This window comes from Neolamprologus brichardi, chromosome 5 (assembly GCF_056152115.1).
Source record: "Neolamprologus brichardi isolate AB-2024 chromosome 5, ASM5615211v1, whole genome shotgun sequence".
Lineage (NCBI taxonomy): Eukaryota > Metazoa > Chordata > Actinopteri > Cichliformes > Cichlidae > Neolamprologus > Neolamprologus brichardi.
The window spans coordinates 7724398-7739882 of record NC_142108.1 but is presented as its reverse complement, the minus strand read 5'-3'; the positions used below and the strand labels follow the sequence as shown (position 1 = coordinate 7739882).

The 15485-nt window shown below is 41.5% G+C and overlaps 1 protein-coding gene across 4 annotated transcripts in view; it reads left to right on the top strand.

The window, feature by feature from the left end:
• The window catches only part of tafa1b (TAFA chemokine like family member 1b), a 115637-nt gene extending 106318 nt beyond the window's left edge, over nt 1-9319 (top strand). For 2 of the 4 annotated variants that reach the window (XR_004843423.2, XR_015719029.1), the window contains exons 4-6: nt 376-500; nt 3033-3124; nt 8030-9319. Coding sequence is in view for 1 of the 4 variants with exons in the window: in XM_006784617.2 (XP_006784680.1) it covers nt 376-500; nt 8030-8047 (143 nt within the window). In the remaining 3 variants the exon portion in view is untranslated. Of the gene's footprint in view, nt 1-375; nt 501-3032; nt 3125-4316; nt 4432-8029 lie in introns of those variants that run through there. The other 2 variants (XR_004843424.2, XM_006784617.2) reach the window with 2 other exon arrangements.
• The last annotated feature ends 6166 nt before the right edge of the window (nt 9320-15485 follow it).

The window sequence follows — 15485 nt, the reverse complement described above, 5'->3', positions numbered from 1 at the left end:
TATTTAAACACTCATTTTCCCCTGTTCTCCAACTCAGCTGTGGTTGTCTTTACTTTAAAGTCACTGTCTGTCCCGCTCTGTTCTTTGTGTGTGGATGGAACTTTGCACACGGATCACACAATGAAGCGGAAACACACACAGTGAAACAAAGAGCAGAGGAGTGGAGGGAACCAGCAATAACAGCTGTACTGAAGTGAAACACATGCAGGCACAAATAAATCTTTTTCCCATTTTATTTATTTCTTTTTCCTTCTGTATTTCATGTCTCAAGTAGAAGGGAAGTCCAGTTTATGAGTGGATGCGGGGCTGGAGGGCAGGGAACTATGTGTCTAAACTAATGCTGCTTTGTTATGTGTCTGTGCTCATCTTTCACAGCGTCCATTGTAATTGGGAAATGGTGGTGTGAGATGGAACCGTGTCTGGAGGGAGAAGAGTGTAAGACTCTGCCTGACAACTCTGGATGGATGTGCTCCTCTGGGAACAAAATCAAGACCACAAGGGTGAGAAACCACACACACTTAAGTTCAGCTGCCTCCATCTGCATGCACACACACACACTCATAATACAGAGAAGCTATTCTACGCATACTTTACATGCATGTGTTTGTCATTTCTGTGCTGCGAGTAGAAATGCACACCTAACCAACCATACGACACGGCACACTTACACCGTTTCCGCACAATGCATGGGATATAGCCAGACAACTTTAAATGTAATCGTTTTTCTTGAACTTGTCAACTGCCTGCTGCTGCACACATTGAAACGCAGATTTTCAAACCCATATAAATGTGCTGAAATAGCACTGTAAAGAAATTCATCCAAAAGCTGTGCCCTCTCTATAACAAGGTTGGTTTTGTTCAGTGTAAGCAACCTATCTAATGGCCCATAGTAGTAAAAAAATAAATAAATATAAAGCAGGTGGTAAACAAACAGGTGGGATCTGCCTCAGGCCACACTTGTCAACGACATAAAGTTAATGGCTGCTCTGCTCCTCCACTGCTTTTTCAGCTTTGTGCACTCACTTCGATTGCAGTATGCAAAAATAATGTAGAGTTTAGTCCTCGAAGCCAGCAGTCCAGCACTGTGACAAGTTGATCACCTGATTTGTATTCACTTAATTGACCCCCTTTCTCCCTTCCAGTGCTTGGTGACAATGACTTTGAATAGCAGCAGAGGCTAATGTGATAGTAGAGAAACGGGGAACAGCCAGTGAAGGCTAGACGTCATGGGGCTTCCCAAGGTTGTTCTGTAGATTTATGTGCCAGCAAATAGACATAAAGCTTTCAAAGGGGCCCCTCACAGCCATCGCAGGCTTAAAATTTTCAGAAAGAAGTTGATCGAATGGGGTCTTGCCAGCTTGTCAAGGTAAGGCACAGTACTTGGTTTACTCTTTAGAAAGCATCTAGAACACGGGTGGGCAATCTCAGTCCACGAGGGCCAGTGTCCCTGCAGGTTTTAGATGTGTCCTCGAACCAACACAGCTGATATAAATGGCTAAATTAGCTCCTCAACATGTCTTGAAGTTCTCCAGAGGCCTGGTAAAGAACTAATCATGTGATTCAGGTGTGTTGACCCAAGGTGAGATCTAAAACCTGCAGGGACACCGGCCCTCGTGGACTGAGATTGCCCACCCCTGATCTAGAAGTATCAATGCAGCCCACTGCGTAATGTGAAGAAAGTCAATTTAAAATGATCGCTGTCTTATGAACAGTACTGTTCAAAAGTCTTGAGCAACCTGTCATTTCTTTGTATTTCACTTCAAAGGAGCCAAGTATTTAAAAATGTCTTGGGCAGGCTTTCTGACATTTCTTTTTCACTAATTCTCCAGTCCAGCCCTTATACCTGCGCTCTCTGTTTTGTGTTTTGGATGAGTCGCTTAACGCTGACTCATAAATCAGCCAAATAGTATTATATGAACTGCATCTGTATTATATTATTATATTGCCACATCGCAGACAACTTAGCAAAGAACTGATTATAAATCATATCTTTAGACACTTTATGACTAGCAGCCTTTTGCAAAAGCATGTGACTTCTTCCTAATTCTTTAGTCAAAACTATGAAAAACACTTATAATAACACAGTTTAACAGGCATAAAATATTTTTGCACCAACAAGATCATTCCCAAAGTGCTATTGTCAACATGGTGTGCATTGTGTTAAAACAATTTAGGAAACCAGGCAAGTAGAGGACAAACAAAGAACTGACAGGCCCAAAAATGATCTACAGCAGGTAAACAATATCCAGCCAAGACCTGAGAGATGCCTCTGGCTATTCAGCTCATCTACTGTTCTCTAAAGCTTCATCAGAAATGTTCACTACAGTCTCAGTGGAAGTGTGGCTGTCAATAATCTGATCTTAATGAAGAGAAACAGGGAGAAGAGGCACAAGAACTGAACTGAAAAGTCTTACGGAGTGCTGAATCCAAATTTGGTTCAGATCATCATCAGCATGTATCATCAATGAGTACAAAAGTGAGGGTCCACAGCCATCTGCAAAACACGGTGGAGGCTCTGTCATGGTTTAGGGCTGCATTTCAGCCAGTGGTGTTGGAGTTTGTTGGAATTATTAAAAGAGAAATTACCATCAGATTTTGATCTATGTTGGAATAATATCTGGAAAAGCATCTGATTGATTACAGCTTCATTTTGGAGCATGAAAAGGATACCTGGATAGAAAAAGAAAAACAATTTGGATGGTGGGGGTTGTCCTAAATGTATGTTTGCAGATTTCAATAAATCATTGCACCTATTAGCTATTTTCCTAAGAAAATATAAAGCGATGCGGGGTGGCTCAAGATTTTGGCACAGTAAAGTAGAGGCAGTGAATTCTATTTTATTTATTTACTCTCTTGAGGTGCAGAAATCGAGTTTGTTAATTTCTGCGCACAAAAGAAGGAAAAGCTATACTGTCACATGGCTTTGGTCTAATGTCAAAATCTTAAGAGAAGAGCGTAAAAAGGTCAGACCTGCAGGTGCTTTTCTACCGAATACACACGTGTCCTTCTTTTTCTTGACCCTCTCTTTGCAGAACACCCAGCCATACTCCCCTTTTTAGCTTCCGGAAGCAAAATGCAGAGGATGCGTCAACAGAAATTGAGCTGCATTCTTGCTTCTGTAAAGGTTAGTCTTTTTTTAAGCTGTTCTCTTTTTTTTTTTTTACCTTCTATGTTTTCACGTCTCTCTCACATCACTGTATGCATTTGAGTGTTGGGCAGTAGGAGTGGGACCAACTCATGTTCAATGACTTCCCATTAACCCAAATACTCAGTGCGAAATAATCAAGTGTGTGTTTACATGCTGTGCATGATTAGGCAGGCGTGACACAAATACTGATCGCACCGCCACCCACTGTAAATATTTATCACCAAGCGCAGGCAGAGCACGCATAAATAATAAGCAAGTTGCTGCAAAGTTTTTTTACAGAAACTGTGGCTCATGTATCAGTAAAATGTTTAGTGCGCAGATGGCTTAACATACATATGCATACAGCATGCTATAGCAGCACATTCACAGAGCACTGTAGAAACACACACACACACAGAGTCAGGTCCGCCTCTTAGCAGAACCTTGCTGTCTGTGATCAGTGTGTAATGACAGGATCTGTCCTTCTTCCTTTCATTGCCTCCTTTGTTCCATGTCCTGTTTTTTGCTATCGGCCACTGTGTGGGTTTGATTACAGCGCCTTGCACCGGTCTGCCAATCCCATTAGGCACTAATCTGTGACATGCTACTTGCTCCTCCATGCGTGTGTGCTCCTAGTTGTGTATGCACGCACATGTTTGATGTGTTTGATATGTCTGTGTTTGTACGGGTACACTCATGTGTGCACAACTGAGGCTGGCGGGCAGATCTCTTCCCTTTTCGTTGTGTGGCTTCTTATCAGAGGCCACTTGATGTCCTGATCCCCCTCAGAGGGTCTTGTTGAAGCAGCTATCAGCACACAGCATAGCCCACAGGCTACATGAAAGGGCTTTTATCCTGCACTCTGCTCTTTTTTAATCAACATTCCTCATTCACCTGCCTCTCAGGCCAAATTGCCTCATTTGTATTTGTTCCTTTACAAGCCACCAAACTCACAACACAGCGGCGTGGTTTCTTTTTCCTAGTCATTTTGTTCCACCTAGAAGTTTTTATTTGGTTCTGAAACGCGCAAGTGAAACACAATGAGACAGGCGTGCGTACATGTACAGCCAAAGACAGGCTTCATCATCATCATCGTTCACTAAAAATTGGCATTCAAAGTAAGAAGCAACAAGCAAAAAGCCAGTGCCTGACACCCATGTTTCTTCTTTTCTTTCTTTATGTCTTTCAGAGAGGGAGCCCTTCATTGCCTGTTCTGTATCAGCAGACAAGGCAGGCCCTATTGTTTGTGGAAGTCACAGTGAGAGCGAGGCTGGGGAGCACCTTCCAAAACACTCGCCCACCATAGATCTGCATTACCCGCTCCACTGGCTAAATAGATCAATCCATTTCTGCTCCCTCCAAACAATTACACATCTTAAAAGAGACAGGCAGAATGAGAGAGGCTGTAATCGAAGCATCTTTTCTCTTATTCATTCTCCTCCCCGTTTGATGATAGCGAGGAAAAAAAATTACATTCATTTAATAACCTCATTGTTAGTGTACTAGAGTGAATATCAATATGTTGTCACTATCAAAGCGAGAATGTAATACATATCTAATACGAGCGTCATCCCGCATCCCATGAATTTGAACTTTTTCTAGTGATTTCACACTGCAGCAAACGTTTCTTAGTCATCTACAGAAGTTGTTTAAACTGTATAAAGACACAATATTTCCACTATCAAGTGTTCAGATTAGTGAGTGCAAAGCGTTACATTTAAGTGAAGCTCCATCTTTCACACTTTTCAGTGTGTTCCATCTCCAGCTAGTCTGACATGATTTACTTGCTGTTCAGTGTGCCGCAAGTCCCTTATTAAAAGGAGCAGAGGGCACTTTTTCAAGCAAAATAACACACTGTGACAGGATGTAGCCCATCTGTGAGATAGCCCGAGAGCAAAAGTGACCTGCCAGCAGATGCTTCACCATCTAATTTGTCAAATCGGGAGATCGAGCTCTGAAGTTGATCAAAATGAACTCCAAACGGCCGTGCCGCATACAGTCCAGCTTCACCCAGGAATGATTCATTCCATCTCTGAGCCTGACAACGCTTCTTTCTCCTTCAGCTTTGTATAATGTCATCACGATGACAAACAGAAAAATTATAAACTAATCATAAACAGTGCATTGTTTGAGATATCCACTTTGTTTAAAGGATGAGACTCTAAACTGACAGATGCGGTTCAGACTCCCAAAAGTGCCGAGATTGTCATCCTTATGACATATTTATACATAGTAATGGTGAAGGAGTTCATTCCAAGTGCTGCTGATTAATTTATGTTCATTTGCTTTTCTTTATCCATTGTCAATGTCACATTAAATGGATCTTGATGTATTTTCTTGTCTGGAGTCTTCTGTTTTCAGAGGGTGCTCTTTAGTGTTATTCCAAGTGGTTTCTGAGCAAGCATGATTGATTTGTTCAGCACTAAACAAGAAAGGGGAAAGGGTAGGCTGTGTTTGCACTAAATCTTTTTGTTAAGGCAATTGTCCTTGGGTCTTTTTACTAACTGAAGTCTGAGCAAATTGAAATTTAATGCACCCAGCAAATTAGAATGCAGACACCTAAGTTGCCAGCAAAGATGGGAACAAGTAGGAAATCCTTGAGCGTTCCACTTGTGCTCGCTGCACTGTTTGTTTGAAGGGGACAAAAGAGAACAGAGGACACTTTTAGTCGCTCTTACATGCATATGTGGGTTGAAATGACGACATTTGCATACAACCCTTCTCTTCCCGCTAACAAACCTCTGGTGGATTGCATTTCAGACCAAAAGTGATCCTCAGTGGTGTAACCTGTTACTGCTTTTGTTCTGGCAGAGGTAATTTTGATATGTCACCAGACAGTAGATCATACATATGCAAATGCTGGACAGATGAGCCCAGAGGGGGTAAAAAGTGTTTAAAACCATTGGGAAAAATTGACAACCTATACAGAAAAAGAGACCCAGAGGAGGAAATATTAAATCCGAGTAGCTATTTAAAGCATACATAACAACAGCTGCGGTGAATCATTCAAAGAGTTTAAAAGGTGACTACATCAATCCTGCTGTTCCTGTCAGACGATTTAATGACTGGATTAAAAAAAAATCCCTAAAACACAAATAAATCAGTGTGATTGTTACCACTCACACCAGAAGTTGTATTTGCATCTTTTAGTTAAATCTATAAAATTCTCTTTACATGAAATGTTTAAAATTGTGCAATTGACAGCATATAAGTTATAAAAGAAGTAAACAAAATATTAAAATGCTACTGGATAAAATAGATGCAAAAATGAACATTATTTGGAGTGAACAATTCTGTGTTCAGCTGACATTTTAAATATATTTTCCTTCTACTGTTAGTTAATGCATTAATATCTGGTATATGTTTTAAAAAGAAGACACGTTACAGATTTTCTTGAAATACTGTCAACAAAAACTGTCTATATCTGCCCCAGACTAAGGTATCCGCCAGAAATGTTGCAGAGAAACCAGAAAAAAAATCTTTAAATATATATTTTTTAAATACTAAATGTCCTGAAGACAAAATCCACCACTCTGATGGGGAATAAAAGGCAGAATAATGGATGATTCTTGGCTCTTGAAAATTGCATAAATGAGCTGATGTTCATTTACAACTGGTGTCGAATCTGTGTTTTGCAACAAAATTGAATTACGGCCCAAAGATGAAATAAATGGCCTGCTAAAATTCTTACTTTGCCGCTGCATTCAATTATTCTGTCAAGTCAATAACAAGTCTGTCGGGGCTATGGCTGCACTGCATTATATTTTCAGATGCACGTGTTTTCGTATGGTTTCAGATATTAATCATAAGACCTCCTCATAAATGGAATGAGTGAATATAGGTGCACATTACTGTTACTGAGGGAGGGGAACTAATAAAGTCACATGGCTTGCTTACTGGCATGTACAAGTTACTGGAGCTCTGACTGTGAGTTAGAGATTACAGAGTCCAACACAGCACCCTCCATAATTAAATCCATACACCTGGTTGCCACCTGCCAAGACTGCTGGAAATGTCATGAGTGTGTTTCTTTGTTGAAGAGGATTATGGGATTTCTAATTGGCACCGCCGTGTGCGAGAAACATGATGTTTCTTTAATGTAAACTCGCAGTAACATAAGTCAGAAATGTGATGAAACTCTTTCATGCTTTTGTTGCGACAATAAAAAGAGATTAAGGAACTCGACAACTGTAACTGTTGCAGACATCGTGCGCACCGTTTTTATTGAGCTTCAGGATAAGCAAGATGCTGAAAAGCAGGACTTTCAATAGCAGTCTCAAGGCTGTACAATGCAGCATTGAAAAGTGTCCAGGTCTGCAACTGGGGCTGAATAAGAGTCCCTGAACCAGAGTCATGGAGAGACAGCTCAGACTCCACAGCAGGGGCCCCCAATCCCATTTAGAAAAGCCAACGTTATTTTATCAGGTCGTTTGAAATTGGCTGGCTGACTATTAAGGTTCAAATGAAGGTGCTGGAGCGGGCTGTGAGGGGGCCTGCAAAACTGCTCAATGTTAAAGGCAAAAATATGCTAAAAATTATACCATTAAGCAGACATGCACAGCATGGAAACACACCAGGATTTCCTATGCAAAGAATTTTGCTGATTTATCCTGGTACACATAAAAAGGCCAAATAACCCTCCATCTTCAGTGTGGTTTCCAAGCATATAAGCTGTCTGTTTTTCTGTTTTTCTGTTTTCTGTCACAGCATAAACCAGGAGGTGAGACGGGCTGTACAAAGCCTCCACAGCTCAAAAGACTCCCCTCGTTTTTTGGGGTTTTTTTTTAAAACGTGCGAACGAAGCAATTCCTTGGGGTCTAATCCTCACACACTTGTATGCCTTTGTTCGATCTAAGCATATGTGTGTTTTCTCTCCTCTCCTCTTCTTCCTCTGTGTTGCAGATTCATCCCAGGACCTAACAGAGAGCTCCCATTGCAGGGCTCAGCGCCAGGCTCCTTCCCCTCATGTACCCTTTCTCTTCTCATCGAATGGACTAAAACTATTACATCCACGGCTACTGACTGGATTACCTGGGACCATAGAAAGGATATCCACCCAGATAAAACAGCTTTGCTCGCGTGGTGCCAAGGATTTGAAACCAGACTAATCCCGTGTTTGATCAATGAGCTCCATGTTGGTGACTCTCCTCTTCCACACAGCTGTGGCCAGTTTCTGACCTACTCTTCCCTCACTCTGTTTCCCTATTCAGAACTGAAGCAGCTTAGGAGGGGCTATTTAGAGGTTGTTAAAACATAATTTGAAGACGTTCTCCCCGCCCGTCTGAGGGTGAACGTGTTGGCAAACTTTCATAGACCTGAACCTGAATCTGTGGAACTGAGGGCACATTGGGGGAAATTACGTCGCTTTATTTTTATTTCTGTGTGGAAAGCATTTGTATTTGACTCACTAACTGAGACTGATGGCTTTGTTGTGGCTGCACCGAGGAAACTGTCAGCTGTTACCGCTAGAAAGGTCGATTAATGAAGACTCTCAGAGAGGCTTTAGGGTCAACCCCATGGCCTCACGCTCATCCTCCACGACGAACATTCTGACTTTTATTGGTGGGCATGCCCAGTGTAAATTCATGAGCACTTCTTTTCTTTGTATGTAAGATAATTTGTGTATATATACACATATATAAATACATTACATGTTAAGCTGACAGATCCAAGAAGCTGAAAAATATATTTACAGATTTCAAGCCCGTGTTGGAATCCTGAATAACCCTTGAACGTAAGCCAGAGGCTGTCGTCACAGTGCGGTGTGTCTAGGACTGCTTCGCGTTGGGGGGAAAAAGCCACAACGGAATCATAAAAATAAGTTCTGCTCACTTTTGTCATTCAGCAATGTTGTTTGGTTACTCCAGAAAGCGCTTGTTGTTTCAGTAAAGCTGAGGAAAACACTGTATAGAACTGCCTCACTAAAGAAAGCAGCAACACCCACCCGTGACCTTTCCCCTCAGACACATCAGAGAAACTCTGACCATAATAGGACAATTACGTTTCTGCAGCGGAGAGTGGTCACGGGTGAGAGTGTCTGTAATGTAGATGTTCCTCTTACACACACCAGAGAGATGATTTATTCAAAGTGACAGTGAGAAAGTATTAGTCACAAAGGAGAAACATAGTTATCCCCCAGTAGCTATAAGTACATTACAGGACAGCCTTATGAGAAATAAAAATGGTTTTCTATACTGATATGCTGCCTCCCATTTCTCCATAAGGTGACTGATATTTTGAAAAATGTTCCTCTTACGACTATTTGATATGTTGTAATATGTGGGTGGAAGATCTCGTCAGAGTTTCATTTATTTTATATGTTAACATTGTGAACAGAGTTTTTGCTTGAGTAAACAAGCAATCAAGAACGGCACAGGACGAGTATGAAAATGACTTACGGGCACAGACACACTCACAAACAGACACACACATGCGGTAAACACAAACGGATCTGTGATGCTTCATTTATACAATTCCCTTGCTGGCAGAGTGGATTTATCAAAACAGAGCATTCAATTCATTCATGCAATTAGAATAAGGATTTCCAATATCAGGCCAGGCAAAATTCCAGATGATTTTCAATATCAACCTCCTCTCTCTGCAGATATTAGATTCGTTTCTTGTCCCAGTGGATGCACTAGTGTACATTCATCATTTAGGAATTTGGCTAGTTTCGTGGAGCCCGGTGCCTCGCTGAGCAGTCACAGAAGGTATGAAAAAGACAGAGACATCAATCTCCCAGTGGTCTTGCCAGAATCATGAGGGAATATAGTAAAGGAGAGAGAGACTGCTTTCTCCTCCTGAATGGGTCGTTTCCGTCTTTGTTTTCTCCTATTTATTGGGATTGGCCGTCCTTAAGTCTTATTTAGCTTGTGCTAAAGAAAATGAAACAGTGGAGGAGTTTGTGCATATGCACGACCTGTCTGCGGGTGCTTTTTTGTTGCCATAAACGTTTGTCTTATTTTTACACGCACATCCCTGTGTGTGTGTATTTTATACCCAGAGTCTGGGAGAAATACATCCTGCGACGACGTACTGTGAAGATTATCCTCAAATTCAGTGCTCGTGTAGGAAATCAAGCAATTTCTCCCTTCCTACTTATGCAGTTCTAAGTGGATTTTTTTTTTTTTTTGCTTAAAAGGTGCTTGGGGATCAGAAACGGAAGAGGTGCTTTTCCTTTGCCTTTTCTCATTCTCTTTTATGCACTGCTTAGCTCTATCCAGAAATGATGGAGTCGTGCTGTGGAGGGAGGTCCTGCACCATTTTAGACAAAGCAGAAAGGAGCCCAGCATGAATAAATAAGCGGGGCCAGGTTCTCCTCCCACACCACAGGACTGTACAATCTCAAAAGAGAGACATCCATCAAGTCCTGCCGACCTCCCACTGAGACAGGGAGACAGCCATGACCACATCACGCTGGATGGCTAATCAACGCCTGACAGCAAGGACAACCCTTTTCATGCAGCCGAGATGTGCACGCAGGATGTCGGCCAGTGTTGTTTATAAAACTTGCACTTGTAACTTCCAAGGGTATCTCAAGTAAAACCTAAACTTTTGCCCTGCATAGAAGGTAAATGCTTGGCTGCTTTTAGGAGCTTTCATAAAGAGCCTCACTCCTCTTTCACGGCACTTCTTTCTTCGCACTTTATCACATTCATATTCTTTAATCATTTTAGATAGCAACCTATAATTTGTGGAAAGGGCACACTCCTTACCTGTGGGGGCTTTGTGGCCTATAATTACAGTCATTATGGCCATGAGTCACAGTGAATATCCGCTTTATAATGATCATTCACTAGAGCTGGACAACTAAGAGTGTTCGAAAATCATTAATGACACTAAAACGTCCCCTCAATGATAGCTATTTTCTGCAACTTTGGGCATTATTACCAGTGGCCCATTTTCTATGAAATGTAATAGCACAGTATCAGACAGAGTAGAATTAATCCTTTTAATTATTGAACTCAACAAATGGGAGCAGTGGCAGCACTGTCACAGCTAACATGTTCATCACACATTTTTTAAAAGAACTTGTAGTGGTGACAAAACACAAAGTTGATACACACACACACACAAAAGCTGAAACTGAGTCAAAACGGTGAACCGCATACTTTCAAGTGAAACACACCAATCCCCTGCTGTACACCATTGTTTGTAACAAATGAGCACATACTCTGATGGGTATGCAATACATCACTGTCCTAGTCCCTTGACACTTAACCGTACCCACCAACCACCAATACCCTTGTCAGCCAAATGACTAGCCTGTCTATGATTGTCAGCGGCTGCCATAATGATAATTTATTTCCGTGCTCCTTTACACTTCTTCACCTTATTTCCTCTCCCATTTCAACCCAAAACGCAGCAAACTAAAATCCATCATGCTGCACATGCTGAATGGCCGAGCGTTGAGGATGACATTTCATGTCCCACAAGGGGCGCCGATGTCGTCACAGAGCAGCCTCCCTGGGAGATTTCACAGTTCACACTTTCCCATTAAACAGAGAGCATTTTTCATAGTGCTGAATCCACACAGCGGGACAGCTGTAAACACACAGTTTCTCAATTGTTTGCCACTTCTGAATAAATGACCAAGAGCCGAACTGGAAGGAGTGAGGAGTTAACTTCTTGTTCCGAGCCGCAGAGTACACGAATACGTCACGTGAGTTTAGCTTGTACATCTCACAGTATTCAACATTTAATGATTATAAGATGCAAAATAATGTTTTCATGCAGGACACAAAGCACGATGAGGACACACAGCACATCTCACAGGTTTAAAAGGCTGTTTGTTTGTGTTGAATTTGTGTTTTTTTTTTTTAAATTGCATTATTTTTTTCATAAAATGTCCAGTGCGCCACAGAGCAATATAATTCAGACACAACACAGCTATTTTCTGGTGTTGGCTTCAATTACATCATACAGTAAAGAAATAAAGACATACATATCAGAGATCTATCTGTCTATCTGCTAGACAGACAGATGCTGCTTTGATTGCAGAGAAGATTGTACCTTGGCATTTTTAAGGAGAGGTCAGATACAATTTCATGTTGTTTGTCCACAATTGTATAGACAGTTCACAACTGGCCTGGCCCCCAGGCTGCCTGCCAGAGACAAAGCACTGTGCCGTCAGTCCAAACCTGCCCACACACACAGTATCTGCAGTGAACTTATCTAAAGTTTGGATGATGGAAAGGCAAACTAGAGCATTTGTCTTGCCCACACACTGCCTGAAAAGTTTTGCCATGTCATCGAGTTCATGCAATTTCCGTTTTTCTCGTTCTCCATTAAGTTACCTGAGTTTCCTAATCAATTGGGTTTATCCTGTAAATGTGGGTTCAGTTTGAACAAATAGTACCGTTGGATGATCAAACTGAATCTTAAACTGGAAATTATTAGCAGTTCTACTGCTGTAGACTAGCATTAGGCTAGTAATACACCAAGGCTAAATACCAAATACATGTTTAGTGTCCTTGCTCTGTCCTCACACAGGCTTTCACGAATAATAGAAATCCTAAAATTCGATTAAGCCACAATCTAATAAATTTAAAGCATTTTCACAAATAAATTGCTACAATTCATATTCATTCTCTGATCTGTCTCTTCCACATTATATCATGCCTCAAGCCCGTCTCACAAAAGGTTCCTTTTTTCTGAATTTGAAAGTGAATCCTTGTCCTCTGTGATTACAGCATGACGCAGAACACCAAGCATGTAAAATCCACAATAACACATAAAAACACATGGACTGACTAGACAGAAAGTGAATTGTTGCTATTCTCTCCTGTGTCAGGTACAAACTGAGCGGTTGTATAGCACAGTCTCAGCAGAGTCTTTAGTCTGGGTGAATGGTAAAGGTGATTTTCTGATGGCTGCAGGATGGAACCACTTTCCCCAATTCCACTCTCAGCCAATGAGCTGCCTCTTTCTCTAGTATGCAAATGAAAGGCACAAGGGCATGCAGGGATTGTGAAGGACACAGTCTTTAGGCCACAAGGAGACAGAGCCACCCCGGAGGGCCAAGGATGCCTCATTCAAATTCAACACGATCATTTCCCCTCGGCAGATGAAGTACATAGGTGCTAAACTCAGACTGAATACACTGCCGAGAACACAAGCAGGCATTCCTTTAAAAAACGATTGCAACCGGTAGTCCAGTGTGGAAATCTTGTTTAATAATTGAATGTGAATGATGTGCTATCTGGGCCATAAAAGCATACCTTATAGTGGCATACATTCTTCAGAAAATCGCCTTAACCTGGCAACTGACATATACACACACAGGTACACAAAGGGGCTGAAGACATGCCTTTACCTAAGCAGCCAGTATTGCAAACATCGCTGCTAGATTGGAATTTTAAAATGAGCATGATGCAGAAATCAATTTAGATGTTATTCCCACGACAGTGCCTTGGTATGACTAGCCAGGGTATTTTCTATTTTGTGTTACCTTTCCCACCTTGATTTCTCCCCCCCACCCCACCCCCAAGCTATCATCCCAAATAGAATGGTGTCTACGCCTCAAGGCGGCGGCCATTGATCCACACTGGAAGTGAGACACTGCTGCTTGTGCCATCGGCACAATACTTGTTATTGGTCAGACTGCATCAGTGACTGGATATAGATGGTCAAAAGTGCTGGCTGTACACAGACATGGTCGTGATACAACTGAGCTTTAACATCTCAGTGTGTGACCCAATGCTTCCAACTACATATTTATAGGTTTAAAGGGAAGTTATTGGAATTAGCCTATAAATTAAGCAATAGACTCTCATCTTTGCATGTTTGTTATGAAATAGCATAGCATTTTGGAGGACCTACGTCTCTATATGGCTTGCCTTTATGGTATTGTACATCAGGGTGGAGGACTGGTGCAGTAGTTAGCACTGTCGCTTCTTGATTTGAACCTTCCTGGGGCGATTCTGTGTGGAGTTTGCATGCTTTCCCTGTACTTGCGTGGGTTTCCTTTGGGTGATCCAGTGTTCTCCTACAGTCCGAAGAGCATTGCATTAATTGGCGATCCTAAATTGCCTGTAGGTGTAAATGTGAGATATACAAAGTGGTTGAAGATTTATAGTGCTATGTGATTGGGGCTTGCAGCCTAAAGTACTTTGAGCAGTAAGAAAAACACCAGAAATATGCTATATAAAAGCAATCCACTGACCACAACTATGACAGCTACAGAAAATCAGACAAACTTAATGTGGCCACAATGCATAACATCCAACGAGTGCCCTGTTCGCTTCTTGTCCCTCGTGGATCTATTAGTTAGAAACAGCTCGTGGCCCTCTGGCTCTGTGCCGTCTACTAAGACATCTTGTTTTTATCTCATATAGTTTCATAATCTAAGTGAGCTGCAACCACTTTCACATTCACAGTTAGTTACATGTCAGCTGATATTATACACCACACCATCCCTACAACAGCTTCTTAATATCTTTATTCTGTATTAGCTTTTCTGGGAGCTGTCGCAAAGTTAACTCTCGGTCTATCTTCCCTGGCAGACAGTAGATAGAAGACAAATAGGCCTGTGTATACATAATACCTGTAGGTGACACAATGCTTTCATAATGCAAACTGACAAAGTCAATAGAGCCGCTGAAATATGAAGGAAAGGGTTTTTTTGGGGGGCGGTTTTCATCGTATATCCTAATCAAGAGACATTCAGTGCACACTCGACCAGTGCTGTGAAACTGCCTTGTCTAATCTACTGTGCAGTTTTTATATTTTCTTAAAGCCAAAATAAAATAAAAATGACATCAGCCGTTATGTGTGTTTTAAATAAAGCTGGGTTTTTTGAGTGCAGTGAACCATTAGTGCATAAGGTTCAGCTAGAGAGAAGCTGTGATCCCCGGTGCAGTCTGCTGTAGGCTGTTACAGGAATGTCCCCTGCCACTGCTCTCATTTCATGTAACACTGGCAGTGCATTTTCCTGAAGTGCTCAGAGCAAAACTACTTAAAGTCGTTCCCCATATGAACAACTTAGTAAATGAATGCCTGGAATGTGTCATCGATTAAACAGCACAGTCCTTCTCCTATGATTCATAGGCAGAGTGCGTGCACTCAGGCACATAATCTCTTTTTTTCATTTCAGCACCTCCAGAATTGCCTTCTAAACACAAATAATGACAGTGGCAGCAAAGCTCTGCAAGCCTATCCATGAGCTCATATGAAATGCGTTGATCATTTAGCTGATTCATAATTTTCCGCTACCCGAAAGCGCAGCTCTCTGCTGCATCAGACAGATATTTGTTTTACTGCATCCTAAATAGCAATATACCAGTATTTTCCAGATTACATCTGAAGGAAATTATAGCCTTTAAAAACGTGTTTTGTCACTTGTGGAGCCAATAACATG